The sequence below is a fragment of the Barbatula barbatula genome (assembly GCF_947034865.1).
Source record: "Barbatula barbatula genome assembly, chromosome: 12".
Lineage (NCBI taxonomy): Eukaryota > Metazoa > Chordata > Actinopteri > Cypriniformes > Nemacheilidae > Barbatula > Barbatula barbatula.
Genome location: NC_136775.1, coordinates 14,047,068 through 14,069,057, shown reverse-complemented (window position 1 = coordinate 14,069,057; position 21,990 = coordinate 14,047,068). Strand labels below are relative to the sequence as shown.

At 39.0% G+C, this 21,990-nt stretch overlaps 2 protein-coding genes across 3 annotated transcripts in view; both read left to right on the top strand.

The window, feature by feature from the left end:
* The window catches only part of nbeal2 (neurobeachin-like 2), a 46,509-nt gene extending 42,568 nt beyond the window's left edge, over positions 1–3,941 (top strand). For both annotated transcript variants that reach the window (XM_079469313.1, XM_079469312.1), the window contains 2 exons: positions 216–351; positions 1,613–3,941. In XM_079469313.1, the coding sequence (XP_079325439.1) occupies positions 216–351; positions 1,613–1,717 (241 nt within the window). In that variant the 3' untranslated portion in view covers positions 1,718–3,941. The remainder of the gene's footprint in view (positions 1–215; positions 352–1,612) is intronic.
* Positions 3,942–6,914: 2,973 nt separating this feature from the next.
* Positions 6,915–18,971, top strand: nradd (neurotrophin receptor associated death domain). Its single transcript, XM_079470282.1, has 6 exons — positions 6,915–7,338; positions 13,422–13,554; positions 13,660–14,028; positions 16,576–16,780; positions 17,032–17,174; positions 17,454–18,971. Exons 1-6 carry the CDS (start codon positions 7,285–7,287, stop codon positions 17,765–17,767), a joined length of 1,218 nt encoding a protein of 405 aa, XP_079326408.1. The 5' UTR covers positions 6,915–7,284; the 3' UTR covers positions 17,768–18,971.
* Positions 18,972–21,990: the final 3,019 nt, after the last annotated feature.

Sequence of the window (21,990 nt, the reverse complement as noted above, 5' to 3'; positions counted from 1 at the left end):
AACACACTTATAACCTCTATAAGTGTATGTCTTCTATAGTTTTATAGCTTCGGTTTAGAAGAGCTTAGCTGTTTAGTATAACCTGTATTGATCAATTTGTATTCTTTTTCAAAAATACATTTTGAATAAATCCGATGTGTCATGACAGTAAGTCTCCGACAGCTGTGTCCATGTGTCTCATTCCAAAGTCTCTGTGTGTCTGTCTTTGCGTGCAGCTTGAATCCGGCTGTGGGGCCTTTGGCACTGAAAGTCCCTGTGCTGTGCGTGTCTGTCACGAAAGAGAACAGTCATATTCTGGTGGGTCTGGAGGATGGCAAACTCATCGTGGTGGGAGCAGGCAAACCGGAGCAGGTGTGTGATTTAGAGAAAGTTTTTATGTAAGGCGTGGGATGGTAATAAAATCGTTTTAACTGAGCACATACAGTACTTGACTATATTAACATAATCTGCTGACAAACATAGTACAATGTGTGCATTTTTGGGTGGCATTTTTGAGCATTTTTTAATGTGTGGGTCGGAAGATAAAATCTTAGTCATCAATTCACACACGTGATGTTACAGTGGAAGTTCACCCATTAACAAAATGTTGTGGTCTTTTACTCGACCTCTTGTCATTTCAAACCTGTATGACTTCCTCACTTCCGCAGAACACAAACGAAGATATTTTGAAGAATGTTGGTAATTGGACCCCATGGGCCAGTGTTGTTTGGTTACCAACTTTCTTCAAAATATATTCTTTTGTGTTCTGCGGAAGAAAGAAAATGACAAATCCCCTTATAATTTAAATCATGCAATTTTTACAATCAATGTGACATATGTACAGCTACCAGTTTTATGCACACTTCATTTTTTGTCAGTCTTTCAAAAGAAAGTATGTATATAATAAATATGAATAGACTTCCACTTAACACTGTTTTTTGGGTCAGGGTTTTTAACTTTGTTCTAATGCGTTAAAGGACAAGTTCACTTTCAATTGAAAATTTGATGATAATTCACATGTCATACAAGCCGTCCGCGTGTTTATTTCTTCTGTCGAACACAAATTGTGGCTTTTGAGGAAAGCTTTCCAGGGTTCTTCTCTAATAATGGACTTCAATGGGGGGCTGCTGGTTAAGGTCCAAATTTTTGTATCATAGCTGCATCTAAAGGCTCTACATGATTCCAGCCGATGAATAAGGGCGTTGTCTAGCAAAACGATTAGTCATTTTACAAGAAAACAATATAATTATATACTTTTTAAACACAAATACACAGCTTGCACTGCCTTCTGGATGCATGTCCACGACTTCCATATTACGCAATCAAGTTGGAAAGGTTCCGCGTGACGTAGATTTCAAAATATTTAAACATATATGCTCACGAACCGACCTTTTTAAACAATAATCTTGCACTCCTAGGCAGTGCAAGCCATATATTTATGTTCAAAAAGTATATCATGTTTCCCTTATTCATCGGCTGGTGTCGTGTAGGGCTTAAGCTGCGATACGACATTTAAGAAATTTGGACCTTAACCAACGGCCCCCCCGTTCAAGTCCTACTCCTTTAAATTCATGCATTCGTTATGCATCGGTTGAATTCATATCTTTTCAATATCCAAATCTTTTGTCCTCAGGTTCGATCTTCGGTTTCCCGTCGACTGTGGGGCTCCACGCGCAGAATCTCACAGGTGTCATCAGGAGAGACGGAGTACAACCCTGTCACGCCTGATGGAAAATAAGCATCCAACACTCTCTTCACCTGCAGAAGAGACGTGGCTCTCCGTCACCGGTCCTGCGGTGCAGGCCCAGAAACACACACCACAGAGCTTGAGAACAACCGTAAAGGGAAAATCCAAAGCGCAAGGAAAATTCTTCTTTAACATGCAATGATTTATACTGCTTTTAACAAGTAGACATTCCAAAGATCATTGGAATCGAGCCGTCACCTTCAGAGTCTGTGAACGTTGACAGCTTGTCGCCGGTCATACGGCTGAACTTTGACTTTTTAAAAGCAGTTTGTGCTGTCCTGTGAATCACAGACTGCCTTCTCGCTGGCTGGAGCTCAAGGCACTGTAGCTCAGAGTGGTGAACTGTCAGTCACTGGGTGACAAAACGTCATCACCTGAGCCGTTGTTTAGTATAACAGATCTTCCTGTGCTGATTTTTGCCTTGCTGGTCACTCTGTGGTCAGCACTGCGTTGCTGGTACTTTGTCTGACACTTGAATACTTTCCTAAATAAGTGCTGTTGCCTAAACAGCCTGAATATTTTATGTAGAACAAGCATTTTTAACGCTGTGTATGTGTATGGATGCGGGTGTTTGTGTTACTTGCAGATTTTTTGTGTAACGCAATAATTATGAACAAGTGCTTTTAACTTTTGTGTAATGATGTGATGTGATGTGCTTTGAGCCCTGCTAAGTCTTAAGACTTGATTCAGTACCTCTGGTGCCTTAAAACGTGTGATTGTATATCGTAATAGCTGTTGTTATTGCAACCTCTTTCTGATCACTTGGTTTGGTCCTGCCGATACAAACTCTTTCCTTTTCTCCATTGGCACACTGGTTTGCCTTCATTGTGAGAATCTTTCGTATCCTGTAATATAAAGGAAGTGCCTTTATATTAAATTGACGGACTTTCTCGCGGTCACAAACAATATTTTCCTATACAATGAGTGCAGTGAGTTCTTTGACTGGACAGCGGAAATTGCACTTGATGTGACAACAGAACAAATTGTTTTATCTGCTTTTGGCGTCTTTTAATGTTGTGGCCACATTTCAGGCCCACGCGGAGTCTCGGCCTGCATATTTCCATTGTAACGGGCTCGACACCCTCTGTCCCTCATGTGTTTATCAAATGTTTCGGCTTATTAATGATGTTTTCTACCAAGTGTCTAGTCTGGTAAGTTTCATTTAGCACATTTTACTGTATCTAAAGCCATTCCTCACATTTTCCCCTTAAATCAGCACACAGAAAACATCATAAATGTCAGCAGATTCCGTCTGGGTCTGGTCGTAATGGTTTTGGCACATGCTTGGGTGCCGTCTTATAGGAGGCCTGCACCACCTGCAAATAAATGCACTCATTTACAGTCGATATTTTCAGCACTTTTTGCAATTGTTCTTATACCTTCAGTCAGTCATTTTGCTCTTTTTTCCTACAAATAAGTGCCTCAACCGCTGTCCTTTATTAGAATCGTGTAACTATTTGTATTATGTGAAACATACACCAGCTTGTCTTAATTGTCCTCCGAATGTGTCTGGGACCACAACTCTGTAACCATCGGAATTTTATGTCTGAATGTTTTTTTATTGATGCACTGAATGCTTTGAAGGCTGCGCTGTGTGTGCAGTGTCTGTGAGACACATGGGAAAGTTAGAGGACACATTTTGCTGACTTGAATAGACTGGATGCATTGAATCTGCTGCTGGATGCCAAAGTCAGAGGAAAGATAAAGAAACGTTGCGTCTCATCGGCTAGCAGATACAAGGTTTCATACCACTTTTCCCTCAGAAGTCTTTATCACTGCACTCCTGTAGTCAAACACTGCCACCTGAGAAACTTATGTATGTTGGTGTAGTTTAAGGGAAGCATTTTTAAAAATATTTTTTTCACTGTATTTCCGATAGTCCTTTGCTACACATGCACAAACTCTTGCACAATGTCTTTTTAAAGGATCATGGAAATCTTGTGTGTTCGGAAACTGAAGCCATAAGACATCGTTTTTATAAACCGGTTATGAATAATCACTCCGCGAAAAAAAGTCCTGTTCAGTGTGAACTATTTGATGTTGTCAGGCAGATCTGAATTGTATTGTTTACTGAAAGAGTCAACTTCAAATGAGATCTTTGTTGAACATGCCTTCTGCCCGTCTCTGTTTCACAGCTTTCCTGTTCGTGTGAGTTATGCAGTTGTGTACATGCATATTGTTACTTTTAAATAAATATTGAAGTCTATATACATTGATTTGCTCTGGAATGCATTTGGACTGCATTTAGTTTGCACAGCAAAATATCATAGAACAGACCTAAACAAAACATTTGAGAAATGACAGAAAAGCTGATATGAACAAAAACACACAACTCTGTTTTTAAACATTTTCAAAAATCATGTTTCTTTTCTCTTGTGCATTCCAAGTTACATGAATCAAAATGCAAAAAAATCCAAGAAATACAGTTATCAAACAAGAAAACGGGAACAAATCATTTAATTTAAAAAAGGGAGTCTGTTTTTGTAAATAAACATGTTAAACAACATCTTTGGTTATTTAACCCATTTTTGTAGCTCTTTTTACACTTTTGTAGTATTGCAAAGCAGCTTTACAGTAAATACACATAGGGCAGACAGTAGAGGATAAACAAGAAATCAAAAAATGAACAGAATACTAAAATAAAGTTGCATTTTTCTATATTTATAGTGCTATTAAACACGTGCATGTGCCATATTTTCATCAAATCTATATTTGCAATACTGTAAAAATAATGCAAGATTTTAAACACTGATAAGGTACATAAAGAGAAAAGGACTTAAAACCAGACATAATCTGTGCATGTTTATTCACAAGGTTTACATTATTTGTTTACTTAAATTATGCATGGAGTTACACTGTATGGACTGTAATAGTCTTTATTAAATACATTTTATCATATTTATATACATTTTACAGATTTTGTTATCCAACTTCTCAAAGAAATGGACGGTTGATTGATTTTCCTGAAGGTTAAACTGTGACTATCAGGTGTTCCCTTCATTTTTTTGAGCAGTGTATATTTAAAAGTAAAATCAGAATGGCTTGGGACTAGTCCCAGACTTGAGCTGTCTTAACTGAAAATAAATTGCCCTGACATATCTTAAAATATGTAATTGCCATTGTTTTGTCTCAAGATGCACTCCAGAAATATTTTAATCTAAGGAATTTTAATAAAATCGACTTAAATATCCTAATGTAACTGAGGCATAGTCCTTGCTTAAGATAAGCCTCTCTGTAATTTTACAGAATTTTTCCTGTAATTTTTAACAGATATACCATGTTAAATGTAAATAAACTTAATTTTACTTCTGTTCTGTTTTTAAAATGTATTTATATATAATTTCCAGAAAATGGCAAATGTACAAGTAAACCAGGTGGAAATGTGATTTCACAGGTTATTTTTGGCGCCCCATCTCTTCCAGCTCCCAGAAAATTTTAACAAGATTTCCTTTTTTACAGTTTATTTTGGAAATATTGTCAAAAACAGAACAAGAAAACACATTTACAAGAAAAACTATTTAATATATATCCTTATAATTTTACAGAAAAATATATATTTATTTATATATAATAATGTATTTTACGGTATATTTCTGTTTGTTCTATTTTACAGAAAATGTCCTTTCAAATTTCGTTTTTTTAACAGTGTTGTCTATGAAACCGGGCCTAAATGTTGATCACCATCAGTTTCACCCCTAAATGCAGGTCTTCTGAGTATTTTTATATTTCTTTTCCGTTCTCGATTCCCTGAAAATTCTCCGCCTTTTATTCCCTCCTCCTGTCCTGACGCGTTAAACCCAATTAGGGTTGAAGGGGTCACAGTTACAGCACATTTATCAGAGCTGAAATCCTTTGATCTCTCGATGGGCCGAGCATCCTGTTGGCTGACCCATAAACACCCAGAGGGGTACGTTTGAGTGGACGACAGTCGAAGGGGGGTTGACTCTGGCATGGAGGGATGGAATGCACCTCTTCCAGTCAGTACATGCACCAGGACTCGAAGGAGATGGGATGTGGTGGTTATGGTGGCAATTCTGCTCTGATCCGTGTGGCAGACAATGGGAGGAGGATTTTGACACCTTGCTTTGAAAAGAGTCAGGCATCTCCACTCCACCCCCAAAAAGAAGACGTGGGGGAAGCCTGGGGGATAAAACGTCCTGACAATCACTTGTTGTCTGGGTAGTTCCTGAACTACAACAACCTGCAAACAACCCGACCCCAATCCTCTTCCATCAGTTTTATTATTTCTTTGCGGTGATCTGCAAATTCACACGGGGGTAACAACTTACCAAAGGTTTTGCATCTCTGCTGCTTCGTGAGGGTTTCAGCTTCTCAACCATGATCCAGACAATGTAAAACATATAGAGACATTACTAATGGGACATAATCTGAAACGTATGATATTTACTGTTTGTTAGCACATCTTTTCATATTGGTATATGTACAAAACAAAATGCCTTGTTAGACAGTGGTCCAAAATGCTAATGTGCAATCATGCAAGGATGTAAAACAACTATTGTATATAAACAAATATCAAGGAAGTGGACCGATAAACTTGAATAAATAAACGATACAAACACACTTCTTATAAACACGCAGTGACAACGAGGAAAAAGTGTCAGGAATCGCTGAGGAATGAATTGAGCATCTTTGCCCTTGATATCTTGTGAGTCTTGCTTTGAAGGCCTTTTATCATTGTTTGGAGGGAAGTCTCCATTTGTTTCTCTCTGAAGTCTGAGAGCTCCTGCTGGGTTTTACGACTCGACTCAGAAATCCCTGAGATCTGAGAAAGGTTAGCCACTGTTGTGTCCCTTTTTATCTCTGACTGAGCTGAGCTGAGCCGTCTGTTTAATCTGTGTTTATCCGGTCTTTTTCCATGGTAACCATATAGACTCCAGCGCTGTGAAAATCCTGTAAAACCACAATATAAAAAGTGTAATAAGTGTTCAATCTCTGTTCTACAATGAATTTATTTAATGGCATGGGTGGCTAACAGCATATCAATTATAACAATAATTGTAATGATATTAGTTATAAATAAAATGCAATGCTGAAAATCATAAAAAATAGAAAAACAAAGTATGTGTGTTTGCCTACCACTGTAAAAAAGACTTTCACAGATCTGTCCAATCACAGAGCTCTTTAAATCTCTCTCTGCTTTTGGGGGGGGGCTATGACCATCCCCTTCATCACAAGTTATTTAGTCAACAGCTGGCCGTGAGCACAGCCTCAGTTGAGTGATGGAGCGACACTAACAAGTTCATTTGACCGTCGAGACATTCTTAGGTTATAAACGGGACGTAAAGGGATTCTCCGCCTGTACAGTTACATCGCCATTCATCTCACTAGGTCTTTTTCCAGTGGATTGAAAAAAACAAAGCGTTCAGATCAATGGAAGAGTGTCTGAAACACGCAAAACAGATGCTGTAGTAGAGCCTCCTCTCATTCACGCGTTATGGTTATGAACATTTGTGCGGTTTGCGCTGGACTTTGAGCACAAAAGACTCGTTGTTTTGAACACGAAAGACTCTCCATCGCTTAGGAAAAGCACCGAAACGATGAAGACGAGGATGGCAGCACTTCAACTCTGTTTGTGTATCTTGGCCGTGAAGGTGAGTTGAAATGCTTTGTATTAGTTTTAATCTTTAGTTAATTCTCTCCCTTGCTTTAATCTTAGTCAGTTATCATGGCCTCGTAAACTAACGGTTCTGTTTATATGTTTATACAAAATGCTTGTACGCTTTCCCGCTTGTACTGTAAGTCGCTTTGGATAAAAGCGTCAAATGAATAAACGTAAATGTAAGTTGCGAGTTAACGGTTAACTTTAGTTGTGAGTTTGTGTTTCTGTCAGAGCAGTTTGCAAACATATGCAAGTTATTCGTTAAGTTACTTTTGTAATTATTTGGTTATTGAAAATATTTGAAAACTTTGTTTTTAAACGTTTTAAAAACGTTTTTTTGTTGTTGTGCATTCCTGCAGTTGGTTTGTATTGATTTAAGCCACAAAAGCACAACTATCTAGCACAATAGATACAACAAAACATGATAACATAATAAAAAACATGAATTTTGAAAATGAAAGAAAATGGAGTTATCTCACTTGGATCCAAACTCTTCATTTGTTATCTGTAGTGATATTGTTTATTTAAAAGAAACAAGTATGCATAAAGTGTGTACCGCTTAAATTAAGTCACACAACATTTTTTCAGTAAGATTTGATGTATTTTAAAGTCAATGACTTAAAAGCTATTTGTTCAATATTGTCTGTATTACAGCTTACAGCGATTATTTTGTCATTTGCTTTAAATAAACACTGCGCCAGAAAATGAAAGCCGCATAGCTCCACTTTATTGCGTTTATTTTCCCTTATGCTCAATGTCAAGTCTCGCTACTTTATATCATAACACTTAATCGGATATCTCAACGTATAAAGATGTACCAGATATCATACTTGCCCCAAAAACATTTTGTCATGTTTTCCACACAATTAACTCTTAAGGAAAGGAAGAACCAAATAACGCAAAGAACAAAAGCTGCGTTGTGTCTCTAAATAACAGACAACTTAAACAACTTATTTGCTTGTTTAAACTCTGCTGTTACAAAATAATGTAAAACCCAAGTGGGCAACTTTTAACCTGATGCAGTATTTTTAGGATCAGTGTTATTTAATACTGCTCCAGATATATTTAATACTGTCTCCTGCTGGTGTGTTCAAACAGTCTCTGGGGTTCGTGGTAGACCCCTGTCCCCCTCAAGAATGTCCGTAGATAGGCAGCCACAGTTTAAGTACTGCTGGGGCCCATGATAACCGGACCATTGTAATTATTATCATTTCCTCTCGGTCTGTGGAGAGAAAGGGGTAAATTTGCAGCTCAGAATTGTAACTTCTATTTAGCCACATCACTTTGCTTCTTTCCATGGGAGCAAAACTGCGGTTTCCTCTTGAACCAACCTCTTTTTATCGATCCCCTTCTACTCCCCACAGGGCCAGCCGACTGTCTCAACCAGCTAACTGACACTCGGTTAGTTTTGGAGTGTTTACAGTGTTTTGCGTTGCATTCGCTGTAAACGTTTTTGCTGTAGTTATGCAGCTAGTTGCCAGTAACTCACGGTAGATTTACATTAATGTAATTTATTGGCAGCAGTTTGATCAGAGATAAATGATCATTAAACATTAACAAGTCTTAATCTTTACAGGACAAAAAAATATATAATATCAGCCTCATGCAAAGCATTCTGAGAACCAGACATCCACGTAAACCTTTTTGGGTTTTTTCTCGTTTTGGTTTCCGGAATGCTTTGCAGGAGGCTGATACTTTATAGGGTTTTTTTCGGTAAGGATAAAAACTTGTTAATGTTTAATGATCAATTATCTTCGAACAAACTGTTGCCAGTAAATTACATAAATGTAAATCTACAGTGAGTTACTGGCAAACTGCTGCTAGTAATACTGCAATAAGACTGAAAATATGCTTGTTTTGTGTGAAACATTAATGCACGACCCTCAGGATTGTAGGTTTTTTGTTACTGTTGGCCGCAGTGAGAGAAGATAGTCTCGGTCTGTCCATATCAGCGGTATCTGTGGATGTCTGTGGTTGTATGTTTGGCTGGTGGGGGTGAGGGGTCAATCGCTGTGGCCTCCTGGGGCTTGTGTCCCCTTTCATGTTCTCATTATTCAGACTACTCTTACAAAACTCACTCACGCATTGCACACATGTCCCGTCATTCAGCAAATGTGTATGTTTGATAAATACTGATATCCATTGGAAAAGGCACAAATGAGATCTCTTTAATGTCTTGCTTGTTACTTCTAGACGGCAACCTGCTTCTTCTGAGAAAAATAGCCAAGTCATTCCACATGAGCTTGTGGGATCTCAAAAATGTCTTACAATATGCTCAGATTGTAAAGTCTGTGATGAAATGTCAGGGATTTTTTAGGATTCGCTTAATTGATACTAAAATCAAACGTACCAGTTTGACATCGCCTGAGCTGAAAAGCAATAACATTTTAATTTAGGGGTGTCAGACTGATTTTACCTCTCATTGTGTGTGTGGGGGTGTGTGGGTGGGTGGGGGGGTGTCGTGATGGATCAAAGGTGTTTTGTGTGAACTGGCTTCTTTCAAGTTTTGTTAATCCCTCTGTATTACGTGGATTCATCACAGAGACCGAAAGTGTGTGTAGTGATCAAGCTCTTCTCACAGACTTCTACTTTCTGCTCTGCGTTCATGTTTATAGTTGATGTATCATGTGCCTGAATTTGTTCATGTAATTTAGTCAAGATTTAGGAGCAAATTAGATGGTAAAATATCGTCAAAAAGGATGTGAAGGTCTTCTCACAGCCCGCTGTGCGTTCGGGAAGTATTTAACACCCTTATTAGGAAACTGACAAAGAAAATTCCAATGGTGCTGCTCAGCTCTCTCTCTCTCTCTCTCTCTCTCGCTCTCTCTCTCTCTCGCGCTCTCTCTCTCGCGCTCTCTCTCTCGCTCTCTCTCTCTCTCTCTCTCTCTCTCGCTCTCTCTCTCTCTCTCGCGCTCTCTCTCTCGCGCTCTCTCTCTCGCTCTCTCTCTCTCTCTCTCTCTCTCTCTCGCGCGCTCTCTCTCTCGCTCTCTCGCTCTCTCTCTCTCTCTCTCTCTCTCGCTCTCTCTCTCGCTCTCTCTCGCTCTCTCTCGCTCTCTCTCTCGCTCTCTCTCTCGCTCTCTCACTCTCTCTCTCTCTCTCTCGCTCTCTCTCGCTCTCTCTCTCTCTCTCTCTCTCTCTCTCTCTCTCTCTCTCTCTCTCTCTCTCGCTCTCTCTCTCTCTCTCTCTCTCTCTCGCTCTCTCGCGCTCTCTCGCTCTCTCTCTCTCTCGCTCTCTCTCGCTCTCTCTCGCTCTCTCTCTCGCTCTCTCGCTCTCTCGCTCTCTCTCTCTCTCTCTCTCTCGCTCTCTCGCTCTCTCTCTCTCGCTCTCTCGCTCTCTCGCTCTCTCGCTCTCTCTCTCTCTCTCTCTCTCTCTAGTGAGCCTAGAAGTTCCCTTTTAATTCTTCTTGTGTTAAAAGTTTTCCCAGTTTTATTCACCAAGTGTGTACACACGCACAAGGAATTTGTTGTAGTTATAAGTACTTAACATAACACACAGTATATACATAAACACAAGAATTTTTTTTTATTGCATGGGTTTTAAAGATAAAACATAAAAATGTAAGTATAAGGGGGTGCGTGGGAGAGTTATTTTACAATATAACAATTGTGTATAACTATAGAAATATAAATAGCATATTTATTTACAAATTCTGTTATGTTCGTCCTCTAGTTTCTGGGATATAATTATTCTTTCTTAAGAATTTATAATTTACTGTAATATAATATGTGAACATGCAATTTCAGTTCATTTGTGATTTTCTGCAATATATTAGAACATTTATATTTCACTGTATTTTTTAAATATATATAACAATATATTGAACAATGTTTTATTAACAATTAACACTATTTACAAATAACAAAACAAAGTTAACGTACCATATAAATACAAATATATTGTAAATGCGAGCAAGTTTGAGAAAGGGGTTTCATTGGAACGGATAAGTTTCTCTTCAAAACCTTCTCAGATCACACCTGGAGAACATCTGTTTTTGCACAAAATCTATGCCAGTTATGTCATTAAAGCAAAGCAAAATTTCTTTATTTCAAGTCCATTTTTCCATTTACTTGAATTTAATGCAAAACTAAATTATTTTCTGTATGATTGTCACAGTATAAAGTATAAAAAATAGTAATCAACCAACTGGATTTTAAATTCAGATAAAGGCAGATTATCTGGTGCGTTTAAAAGAGTGAGGGCTTTTGCCCCGTGGGCAGGTGTGTACAAATGTGTATTTGTGTTTTTAGGAGCTTAAAGTGTGTTTGTGCTCGTTCGACAGGTTTACACATGCACTCTTGTCCTAAGAGAGATCAGACACATCAGAGCGGTTGTGTGGGTTTGCTTTCGTTCTTTTCAGGAGGTTTACATGTACAGGCATCTGTTGGCTCAAGTCAGGGCCCTAGGGGGCAGTTGTGAAGTAGAGGGGGTGTGTGAGGGGCAATTTTCTCAAACATATGCATGTTTAAAATGCAGTCGAACTGATCTCCGTTATCACACCTGCAGAGCTGGGGGGGCCATCAAAGGCTTCTCTCTTAACCAAACAGACACACACACCAGCCCAACCCCATCACACCCTCCCCTTAGGTCTTGAACCACAGTGGTCTCTCCAGCACACAGAAACAACTGCAGATAAACATAATGCGTCAGTTTCATGAATGGAAAAAGGCTTTTTAAAGATCCGCTCGTGACTTTCTGCTTCCTTTTTGACAGTTTTGTGTATTTGGCAAAGCTTCACTTAGTTGATGCCTGTATACATTACAATTCAAAAAGTGGTGTGAAAGTCACAAGTTAAACTCGCCTCTTGCTCTTACAGGAAACACAGTACAATTAAAATGCCTGAGATCAGTTTAAAGTGTCTGTGTTTGTGTGCGTGTGTGTTATAAAGAAAAAGAACATAATGTCCCCGCAACAATGTGTAATGACATGATATGGCTTGTTCTCATTCAAATTTAAAGGTCAAGATTTTTAAAAAGTTCTTGACGTGAATCCAGAATGTGTAATCTTTCAGGCATTTGTTGATAAGTGCTGTTTAAATGTTAAACTGTTATCTTTATAATCAGTGTTTATATTGCATAATTTGTTTATTATCTATCAAATTCCTTAACACACCTTTCTGCTTCAAGATAAATCAATGAAATATATCAGAAATGTAAAACATTTAAAACAACAGTCAGTAGGGTAAAAGGGACGTGGTGGTGGAAAATTTATGAAAACGAAGTATTGTTTGCGAGAGAATGCAAACGTTTTGAAATAATGTATGTTTTTCTGTTGAGTGTCGTATTTGTCCATCCTATGTCCCTTCCAGGGCTCCATAAAAAGCACAAATTAAACTATTTTACAGTTGTTATACAGATTTCTCATATGTAATGTAAAACCTGTAATTACAGAATATTGCTGTTCTTTTACAGATTTTTCACATATTTTTTTAAAATAAAGTAAAAACGCCAAATTACAGAAAAAGACTACAAATTTACATTAAAACAAAAAACATGTCATTTTATGTTAAAAAAAATATTTTATGCTATTCTAGCTGCCATCAAATTTCAGTTTTTCCGAATTTCTTGTTTCTTCAGATTTTTTCGGTTGGCTTTAATTAAACCTCATTTATAAAACCCTAAAGGGCCGGGTATACTTTTTTTCGCGTCCACAAAGCTTCTTGAGCAAAACTCAATAGTGAATAAGCGCGGATAGAGTTCGACATGCACAGGACGTCACCAAGTGGACTCGGCTGGTTCAAAATAGAATTGGCGCATACGCTGTTGTACGCGTCCCGTCCCGTCCTATGCTATACTTTTGCCTTAACTGAGTGAATTGAACAATTTAGGTGCAACAAGTCACTTTAAATTTGAAGCTCTGACTTTGCCTTCTGATCCCCAGTATTTTAATGTTATGCTAATGTTCCTTCCAAGCTTTATAAGAATCCAAAAATCTCTTGGGCAACCAGCTTAACTCGTATAACCATGACATAGCTGGTCTGAGTTTCATTTTCAGCAGCTGTTAACTGCAGATTGCCTGTATTATGTTGTCTTTGGTATGTTACTGTGAATCGTACATTGATGTCTTATGTTTATTCAGGTGGCTCTTGGCAAGGCTTGTGCCAGTGAGCAGTTCAGAAACACAGGTGAATGTTGTAGCTTGTGTCCTGCGGGCACAGGCATGGCAAGCAGCTGTGGACATGAAGACACGAAGTGCCAGCCGTGTCAAGATGGTGAGCATTTCCAAATCTGTGTTTTCCGCAAATATGAAGGCCTTTTGCAATTGTATTTATTTAATGTCTTTATTATTGACAAACATCACTTTTAATATCTCACAGGTGTTTTTTTCTCCGACTCTGAGGGTCTTGCTGCTTGCCGGCTGTGCGCCCGCTGCCCCGTGGGCATTTCTCAATTGGCACACTGCACGGCCACACAGGATACCCAGTGTGACTGCGGTGAGCATTTCTTCCTGTTGCGGGACGGTAACAGCACGAGTGGGCTGTGCGACGCCTGTACTCTGTGCGGTCAAGGAAGCGGAGTGGTTCGGCCCTGTGGCCCACTGGGAAATACAGTATGCGAGCGGTGCAAACCAGGGACTTACTCAAAGGACAGAAGCGACTGGAAACCCTGCATACCCTGTTCACGTTGTGGTGAGGACGAGGTGGAGATCAGATCCTGCCAGCCTAACTCTGACACTGTCTGTATGGGTGAGTGGAATCTTCATAATATATTACGTGTTTATGGTCATTTTTTGGGATGTATGAAGGGTAATAGGACATTTGACAGATACTTTCATCCAAACTAACTTACAGTGCATTACACTTTACATTTCCCTGAGAATCGAATTAATAACGTCTGGGCTGTTAATGTAAAAGGAACCCTATACATCCACATTGCACATGTTTAACCTTATGAAACTAAAATATATGGGAATATATAATGCAATACATATTTATTAATAGAATTCTGTTTATTTTTAAATATTGGAAAAGTGGCATTAGCTCATGCATTATTCAATATACTGTTATATTGTCCTATTAACAGTGTATTATTCTCTATATTTTCAAATACATATAAAATGATTTATTATAAAAGTTTGTGTTTACCTAATACTGTATATGTCTGTATATGATATTCACAAACACAAAAACATACACATACATGTATATACTTAGAAAATATTTACATGTATTTATTTACATTTACCAACAATTGAAATTTTACATGAACATTTATTATTTTTTATATGCACATGAAGCCAGGCTATATGAGTGTTTGCTCTTCGACCCTATATATATGGTAACATATCTGTATATGTGTGTTTGTGTGTGTGTGCATATGGTTAGACTGTTAACATGTGGCAGACACCTGTGTTCTACCAGAAAGAGCCAAAGTGCTTAAACAAACACAGTTCTCAAGTTTTACTGCATGTGACAAAATACAGCAAAATACATACTTTCTTTGGCTTCAGATGTACTTGTTCTTGAATTCACATAGCAACAGACCAACATGGTGACCAGACCTCCATAATCCAGTATCTGAGGATAAATACTTCCATAGGTTTAGTTTACAGTGTCCTTAAAGGCGGGATGTCTGATTTCCGAATTCCGAAAAGTCGGGCGGAGCACCAAAACAACCTTGTAGTCAATCAGCAGTAAGATGCACAGTGCACAGGATGGACATAAGTCGAGCCGAGCGCTGGCGGAAGATGGGGGAATGTGGTGTGTCTGTTTTGGTGATTTGAACATCAACAACGGCTAAGAGAAATCGAACACCCCGCCTTTAAGTATCACAGCTGTATTTTTCTCAAATAGAATAAAACATTTGGATCTCAAATGTTAAATTGAAAAACATAGATAGGCAATTTTCATGCTGGTCTATGATAGTTTGTGTGTTTGGTGCTGGTTTAGCTGGTAGAGCAGAACATCTTTTTATTCCTCAAGGTTTTTTACTATTTTATAGCTTAGGGATTCAGTTCACGGTTTCAGGTAAAAACTTAATTCTCATTGCGAATCTGAGCTCATTTGCAGACATTGTTGGAATCCCTTCTGAAACTCTATGGAGGCATTAGTCTTAAAAGCAAGTTTCTATTTGCTCTTCATTTAATCTAATTGAAAAATGAATGATGTCTATGAAAAATAATCAAGAATAAAAATTCTCATATTCTTCCTGATAATTCTAATGTCCTCATCGGATACAAGTGTGTTAAACAGAGAGGTGTTAAATCGGGAGGTTAACCAACTGACCAGTGGGTCGCATCTCACGTCGCCCTCTGTTCCCCCGCTGTGTGTAGTCACCAGTCGGGTCACTTGACCTTCAGAGGTCACGGCAGCCACAGCGAGCCTTTGATTCGTGCGGGGAGACTGTGGGGTGAGTGTGAGAGAGAGCGGACAGCACACGTGTATCTGTGTGAGAGTGTGTGGGGTGATGTGCGGGATATAGGGTGCGGGGCATGATGAAGTCTCCCTACTGTTCTGCACTTTTCAACATTACGATGTGGCCCTTTAGCCTGTCTGCCATCCCTGGGCCCGCTGATGATGTGTTAATCAACCTCACAGCAGATGCATGTCAGATGTGGGCTTCAGGTTAAGGCGGAGGGAGGGTGTGTTTTTTGCAGCGGAGGTGTTTAAATGCTTTAGCGTGTACTTCAAATATCCCGGCAGTACTAATGAGTTTAATGAGTTCAATGTCAATAAAAGAAAGAGCAGTTAAAATTCCTTGGGTGATGTAAATATAGATACAAATAAGACAATTGCTGACAAACAGGAATAGAGATATAATCTGAATGTGGATAGCGTATGCACATAATATTACATGAAGAACAAGTCCTGTCGATCAATTGGTAAAGCATTGCATTAGCAAATCAAAGGTTGAGGCACAAATACTAATAAATGTTTACAATAAAAGTACTGTATGTTACTTAAAAGTGTCTGCAAAATAATGTAAATGTTAGCATAAAAATCTTAAGAAACAATAATAGCAAAAACAATGAATTAATAAGAATTGTTATTCATTGATCATTATTATTCGTTAACAATAATAATACGAATAATTATTATTATTACTATTATTATAATAATAATAAGTATTAGTATTGTGAAATTATTCATTAACAGTCATTAAATAAACGTACTTTCTTAAAAACAAAAATAAAACAAAATCTGATTTGTTATTGTACTCTCCTATAGACAAACCCAACTACTATATGTTTAAGCAGTTCGAAACAATAAATGTGTCTGGTTTTCCTATTGCAGTTCAGGACATCATCATCCGGTCCCGGCCGTCCGGTTCCGATGGGTCGACCATGACCGAGATTGACAACAGGGGCAGCGCGAGTCCAGACTCTGGGGCTCCTCGACTCACGCCACAGGACCTAGGTGGCAGCAACAACATTCTGGTCTATGTATCTGTACTGGCTGCGGTTGTGCTCGGCCTCTTGCTCTACGTCGCCTATAAATGGTGAGAAACTCATAGAAACATTTCAAGCAGAAAAAAGTTAAGTGCTGTGAGAGATGTTATCTGTATTTTCGTCTGACCGTGACGATAGCATCAGTTTTGATGTTTACAGAGATAATTGTTTTTTTTGTGCACTTTGGAGATATACACCGGATAAGCTAATTTGGGCATTTTATAAGTGTAAAGATATGGAACGCCACATTATGTGTGAAATGTAATTGTTGCAGTTGTGAATTCTGTATGTTTGCCTCCAGCTGGAAGTCGTGTCAACAGAAGCAGGCTCTGGTGAAAGCTCGGGTTGGAGAGCTGAACAATGCCGGGGAAGGAGAGAAATTACACAGTGACAGCGGTGTGTTCCTGGACTCACACAGCTTGCAGGACAGCCAGCCCAGTAAAGGTACGAGAGGAGATCCTTAACTCACTTATACTATTTGGACACCTTAGCCACACTTAAATGTACGAAAGCATTATATTAGAATGTATGAACACCGTTACATAAGATAACAAAAGATTTAACCAGATAGCATTTCTTTGAAGATTCCCCCCCAAAAATGCTTGTTGCGGTTTAAAAGGATTAAACAAATGCTTGAAATTTTGATTAAACAAATTAATAAAATATTGTTTTTGGACACTTCCTAGTTACATCTGACACAGTTTTTCTTTTATTTCTTGACAGGCAGTAAACGGGACAGCAAACAGGACACGAGGCTTTACGTGAATCTGCCCCCTCACAGAAAGGAGGAGGTCGAGCGAGTTCTTGCGGAGGGGGGCAGTCGGAGCTGGAGGCAGCTGGCCGCCACGCTCGGTTACGAACAGGACCGCGTGGACGTATTCGGACGGGGCCAGGACCCCATCCACACCCTGTTGACTGACTGGGCACAGCAGGAGGGCTCCACACTGGGCCTTCTCTGCTCGGCTCTCACCCGCATCGAGCGGCCGGACATCATCGCCGTACTCGCCGCCACTACGCAAGGAATGTCAGTGGTCTGAACTTGACTCTTCATAAAAGTGAAAGAGACACAGTAGAGTTACACATAAGAGTCTTTAAAGCCTTGGAAGAACAGGACAGCAAGGTTTATTATTCATCATCATAACATCTCACTATAGAATTTCCTTGTAGCAGCCTCACCCCATCGAGACCAAGATGTTTCCTCCAGTATTAACACACACTTCATAAAATCGGCTTTGTTATGTCCAAACAAACTCCAGAGACTCATCCGTGCAGAAAGGTTCCATCATCAGCGCTGTTGTGGTTTCTGCGCTTCATACTGTATCAAAGAACACAGACTTTTCACGAGCTCACGGCCTTGCGGTTGAATTTTCCATTTTTGTGGAACAGCTTTGCAGTGCAAAAAAAGGTGTTGTGTGTGTGTGATGTGGTCGTGTATTTATATTTGAGCGCTTCTGCTTCTGAGTTAGATAAAGTGTGCAGCTTCAATAAAGTGTCTGGAAGTTCGATCATTTCCAGATAGAAAGGAAAACCACTAAATGAACAATACAAGAGAATTGAATATGCAGACATGCCCAGATACATGCTCAAATCGCCTTATAGATGCTGTTTTGGGGTGCTGGATGATAAAGTCAAAGATGTCACATTTAAAGAAGCCATGCTTTGCATTTTCTAACTCAACATTGTTTAAAACAAATGCCAGTTGATTTGATGTTATCTATCTGTCAATCTGTCCTAAGTGTTCAAATACTGTATATAGACACAAGTGCCTGGTTTGCACTTTAACCAACAATGCAACCTAAAAGCAATAGAAGCTCACCCAGCTTACGCTCTCCTGAGTTAGGAGAGGAAAAACCTCTCTGGTGCCTTGACTTAGAATGCTTAGGTTTGTGCTTTACTGGTTTACGCGTCATTGTATGTATCTGTAGGTAAGTTTCGTATTTTAGTGCTGGGAGTTGTGGGTGGTTTCTGTGCCGAGATGCTTTTTATGGTCATAACGTCAATCACTTATTTTCGTTCTTTTTATTCATAAATTGTTTATAATTGTCTTTGTATTTTTGAAAAATAAATAATACATTGTGTGAGCAAAGTAACCTTGATTTCATGACCCTGATGTAAACTAGGGATTTAAAGATACAGTTAACAAAAATTTGTATTTACTGACTATGTAGGTGACAGGGTCTTAAGTAGAACAGTGGAGATTACAGTAAACCTTTGGTGATTTATAAAATGCAAATTTACCTTAACTGTTCGAGTGTTGAATTTTTCAGGATTTGGTGAACTATCTCTTTAAATAAAAATGCTTTCTTTACATCATTTTAGGAACGGTTCACCAAAAATACTCACCCTTAAGTTGTTCCCAATCTGTATAAATGTATTTGTTCTGATGAATACAGAGCCAGATATTTGGAAGAATGCTTGTAACCAAACAGTTCTTGGCCACCATTAACTACCATTGTAAGAAAAATGAGTGCCCAAGTCATAGGTGCCCAAGAACGGTTTGCTTTCCTAAATTCTTCAAAATATCTTCTTTTGTGTTTATAAGAAATTTATAAAGCAATTTTCCTGCTATATGGTGGCAACATCTGTTTGGTTATTATTCCAAATTTCTTCCACTGTGTTCAACTGAACAAAGACATTTAGATGAGGAACATCTAGAGGGTGAGTAAATGATTACAGATATTAGATTTTTGGGTGTAGAGTTCCTTTAACCAAGTTGGTCAAAGTTGAAGCCATTTGTTAAATCTTTAGTCAGGTGATGTTTTATGACATTTTATTGAATGTTTTTGCCATGCCTGTCCATCTGAGAAGGCACATGCTTGGAAACAAATAGACTAGCTGACTGTTGAGCCATGTTGATAAATGTCTTTTTTGAGACTAATTGCTCGATTTAACAAGAGAGAGCCACAAGATGTGTAAATCTGCGGCCAAATAGTGTCACATTAATACCTGTCAAAACCAGCAGCCTCTTGGCAGTAAGAGGTTTCTGACTTAATGCAAAGTCATCTCAATAGTGTGCTTTGTTTACACACGGCATGACAAATTCTAAAATGCAAAAATATTCATTTGTATACAGCAGAATATATGAAATAACATGCTATTTTTTTCATTCAAACCTTATGCTCTTTAAAGACAAAACGACTCTGAAGTCACATTCAATATGTGTTGAGAAGTGAGGCTGAAACTTCAAGTGAATCTGTCGGGAAACCTCAAAGCCATCAAAGACTCAAGTGTTACACTTAAAGAAACTTTAGAATCACACTGATGGGAAACAAAAATAAGAACGTTTGCAGATCAGGTCTGTCCATTTCCCAGTCTCCTCTCTCTATCTCACTGAAATCTGCTAATGATTTCTGTGACTGCTCTGTTAAATGAAAGCAGAGGGTTTGCAGGGACATGGGCGGCTCTGCGTGCCGTCACGTACTCCAGACGGAGCTGTTTAACTGCGGTCTGGAGCGTCCCGGAGGAATGCCCAGGCCCTGATAGCTCTGCTAGGCACAGAGAAGGGGCAGAGTGAGGCAAGAGGAGAACAGAGATGACTATTAGGGCACCATGTAGAGGAGGTAGAGTCTGAAGCCTGAAAGAGCGTCTAATGAAAGCAGAGCAAAACATTTACACGGTGCTTTACTGGAACCAGATCTCTGCTGCGGTGGCAGGGGTATAAGCTCTCTTTGAAAGCAGGAAGTTTAAAAACGCCAAGCCTGCATGAAAGCCAACTATTTCTTAATACGTTGTTGTTGTTTGTTTTGTTTTATTGTGTGTTATTTAATGGGGTATGCAGTTCCAAAGTAAGGTTTGCTTCAGATGATGTCACATACGGGGTGCATATAGGGAAATAAATAGTGTTTGCGGGCCAGTGTTTTGTAGGCCAAAACTAGCATACGATTAAGCATTTTAACAGATGCCCTGTTGAAAAAAACAGCATATGCACGGAACGACGCGTTTCCTGGAAATGGTGCGCAACAGGGTTTGAGATAAGTTTTCTCTTGTTTGGTGGGTGTGTCAAGAATGTCAGCCCTATCAGCACCAGCTAGTATTTAACCGGTATTGAAGATTCAAAGTGTGTATTGTCATATCCCCAGTGAGGAAACAAGTTTCCCTGAGCAATGAAAGTCTTACTTTGCTGTCCACAATGAATGCCAAGACAGTGCAAAGTTATACACACACATACATAAACTACACACACACATGTGCAATGAAAGAAACATAATAATACAACTAAACATAGACTGTGTAGGATATCTATATATATGCGAATGTACAGTATTTGCAAAAAACAATTGTGCATTATCATGTGCAAATTGAATGCATAGCAGCAGCAATAGAAACAGATGTGCAAATGAGATGGGGCACATGAGTAATATTAGCAAATAAACAATAGAAGTAATAACATTACAAATGTTTCCTTTAAAAAAATCGTCAGATTATTTGATCAAAATAATAACTAGTTGCAGCTCCATTTATTGTGCATTTCTTTGCACTAACTTTATGTACTTCTGCCAAGTATGTATTGACATGATTCAAAATATAACTAGAATGACATTTACATTTACATTTAGTCATTTAGCAGACGCTTTTATCCAAAGCGACTTACAGATGAGGAAACATTGGAAGCAATTATAACAACATAGGCAACGAAAATACATAAGTGCATCAAACTAGTCCATTAAAGCCTAGCACAGTATGAAAGCTAAGAATAGTGAGGTTAGTAGTTTTTTTTTTTAGAAAACTTTTTTAGAATGACTTCAAAGGGAATATAAAACTGATTTTTTATTTGTCTGTTGTCTGTATTGGGTTGGTGCTGAAACTGATCTTGCACACCCCTCGCACACCACAAAATATGCAGTTTTTTGCCCCCTTCCTCCCTCCTGAGGGTAGGAGTGTGAACAGTCTGTGTTGAGGGTGGTGGATGCAGCTCTTCTGTGGCCTCTGCAATGGTAAATGGACTGCAGAGAGGGCAGTGGAGTCCTGATGATCTTCTCAGCAGTCTTCACCACTCTCTGCAGCCGTTTGCGGCCCCTCACTGTAGTGCTATGATACCACGCAGTGATGCAGCTGGTCAAGACGTACTACACAGCTGTAGAAGTTGTTGACGATCTTAGGTGACATGCCAAACTTGCTCAGTCTCCTCAGGGAGTACAGCCGCTATTGTGCCTTCTTAACCAGCCGGGAGGTGTTGAGTGTCCAGGAGAGGACCTCTCTGATGTGTTCCCCCAGATACTAAAGTTTCTCACCCTCTACACTTCAAGCTCTCGGATAAACA

Coding starts and splice junctions, on each gene's coding strand:
- nradd (XM_079470282.1), top strand. CDS start 7,285: ATGAAGACGAGGATGGCAGCACTTCAACTCTGTTTGTGTATCTTGGCC. Junction 16,781..17,031: donor CTCTACGTCGCCTATAAATG/GTGAGAAACTCA, acceptor GTTTGCCTCCAG/CTGGAAGTCGTGTCAACAGA. Junction 17,175..17,453: donor GGACAGCCAGCCCAGTAAAG/GTACGAGAGGAG, acceptor ATTTCTTGACAG/GCAGTAAACGGGACAGCAAA.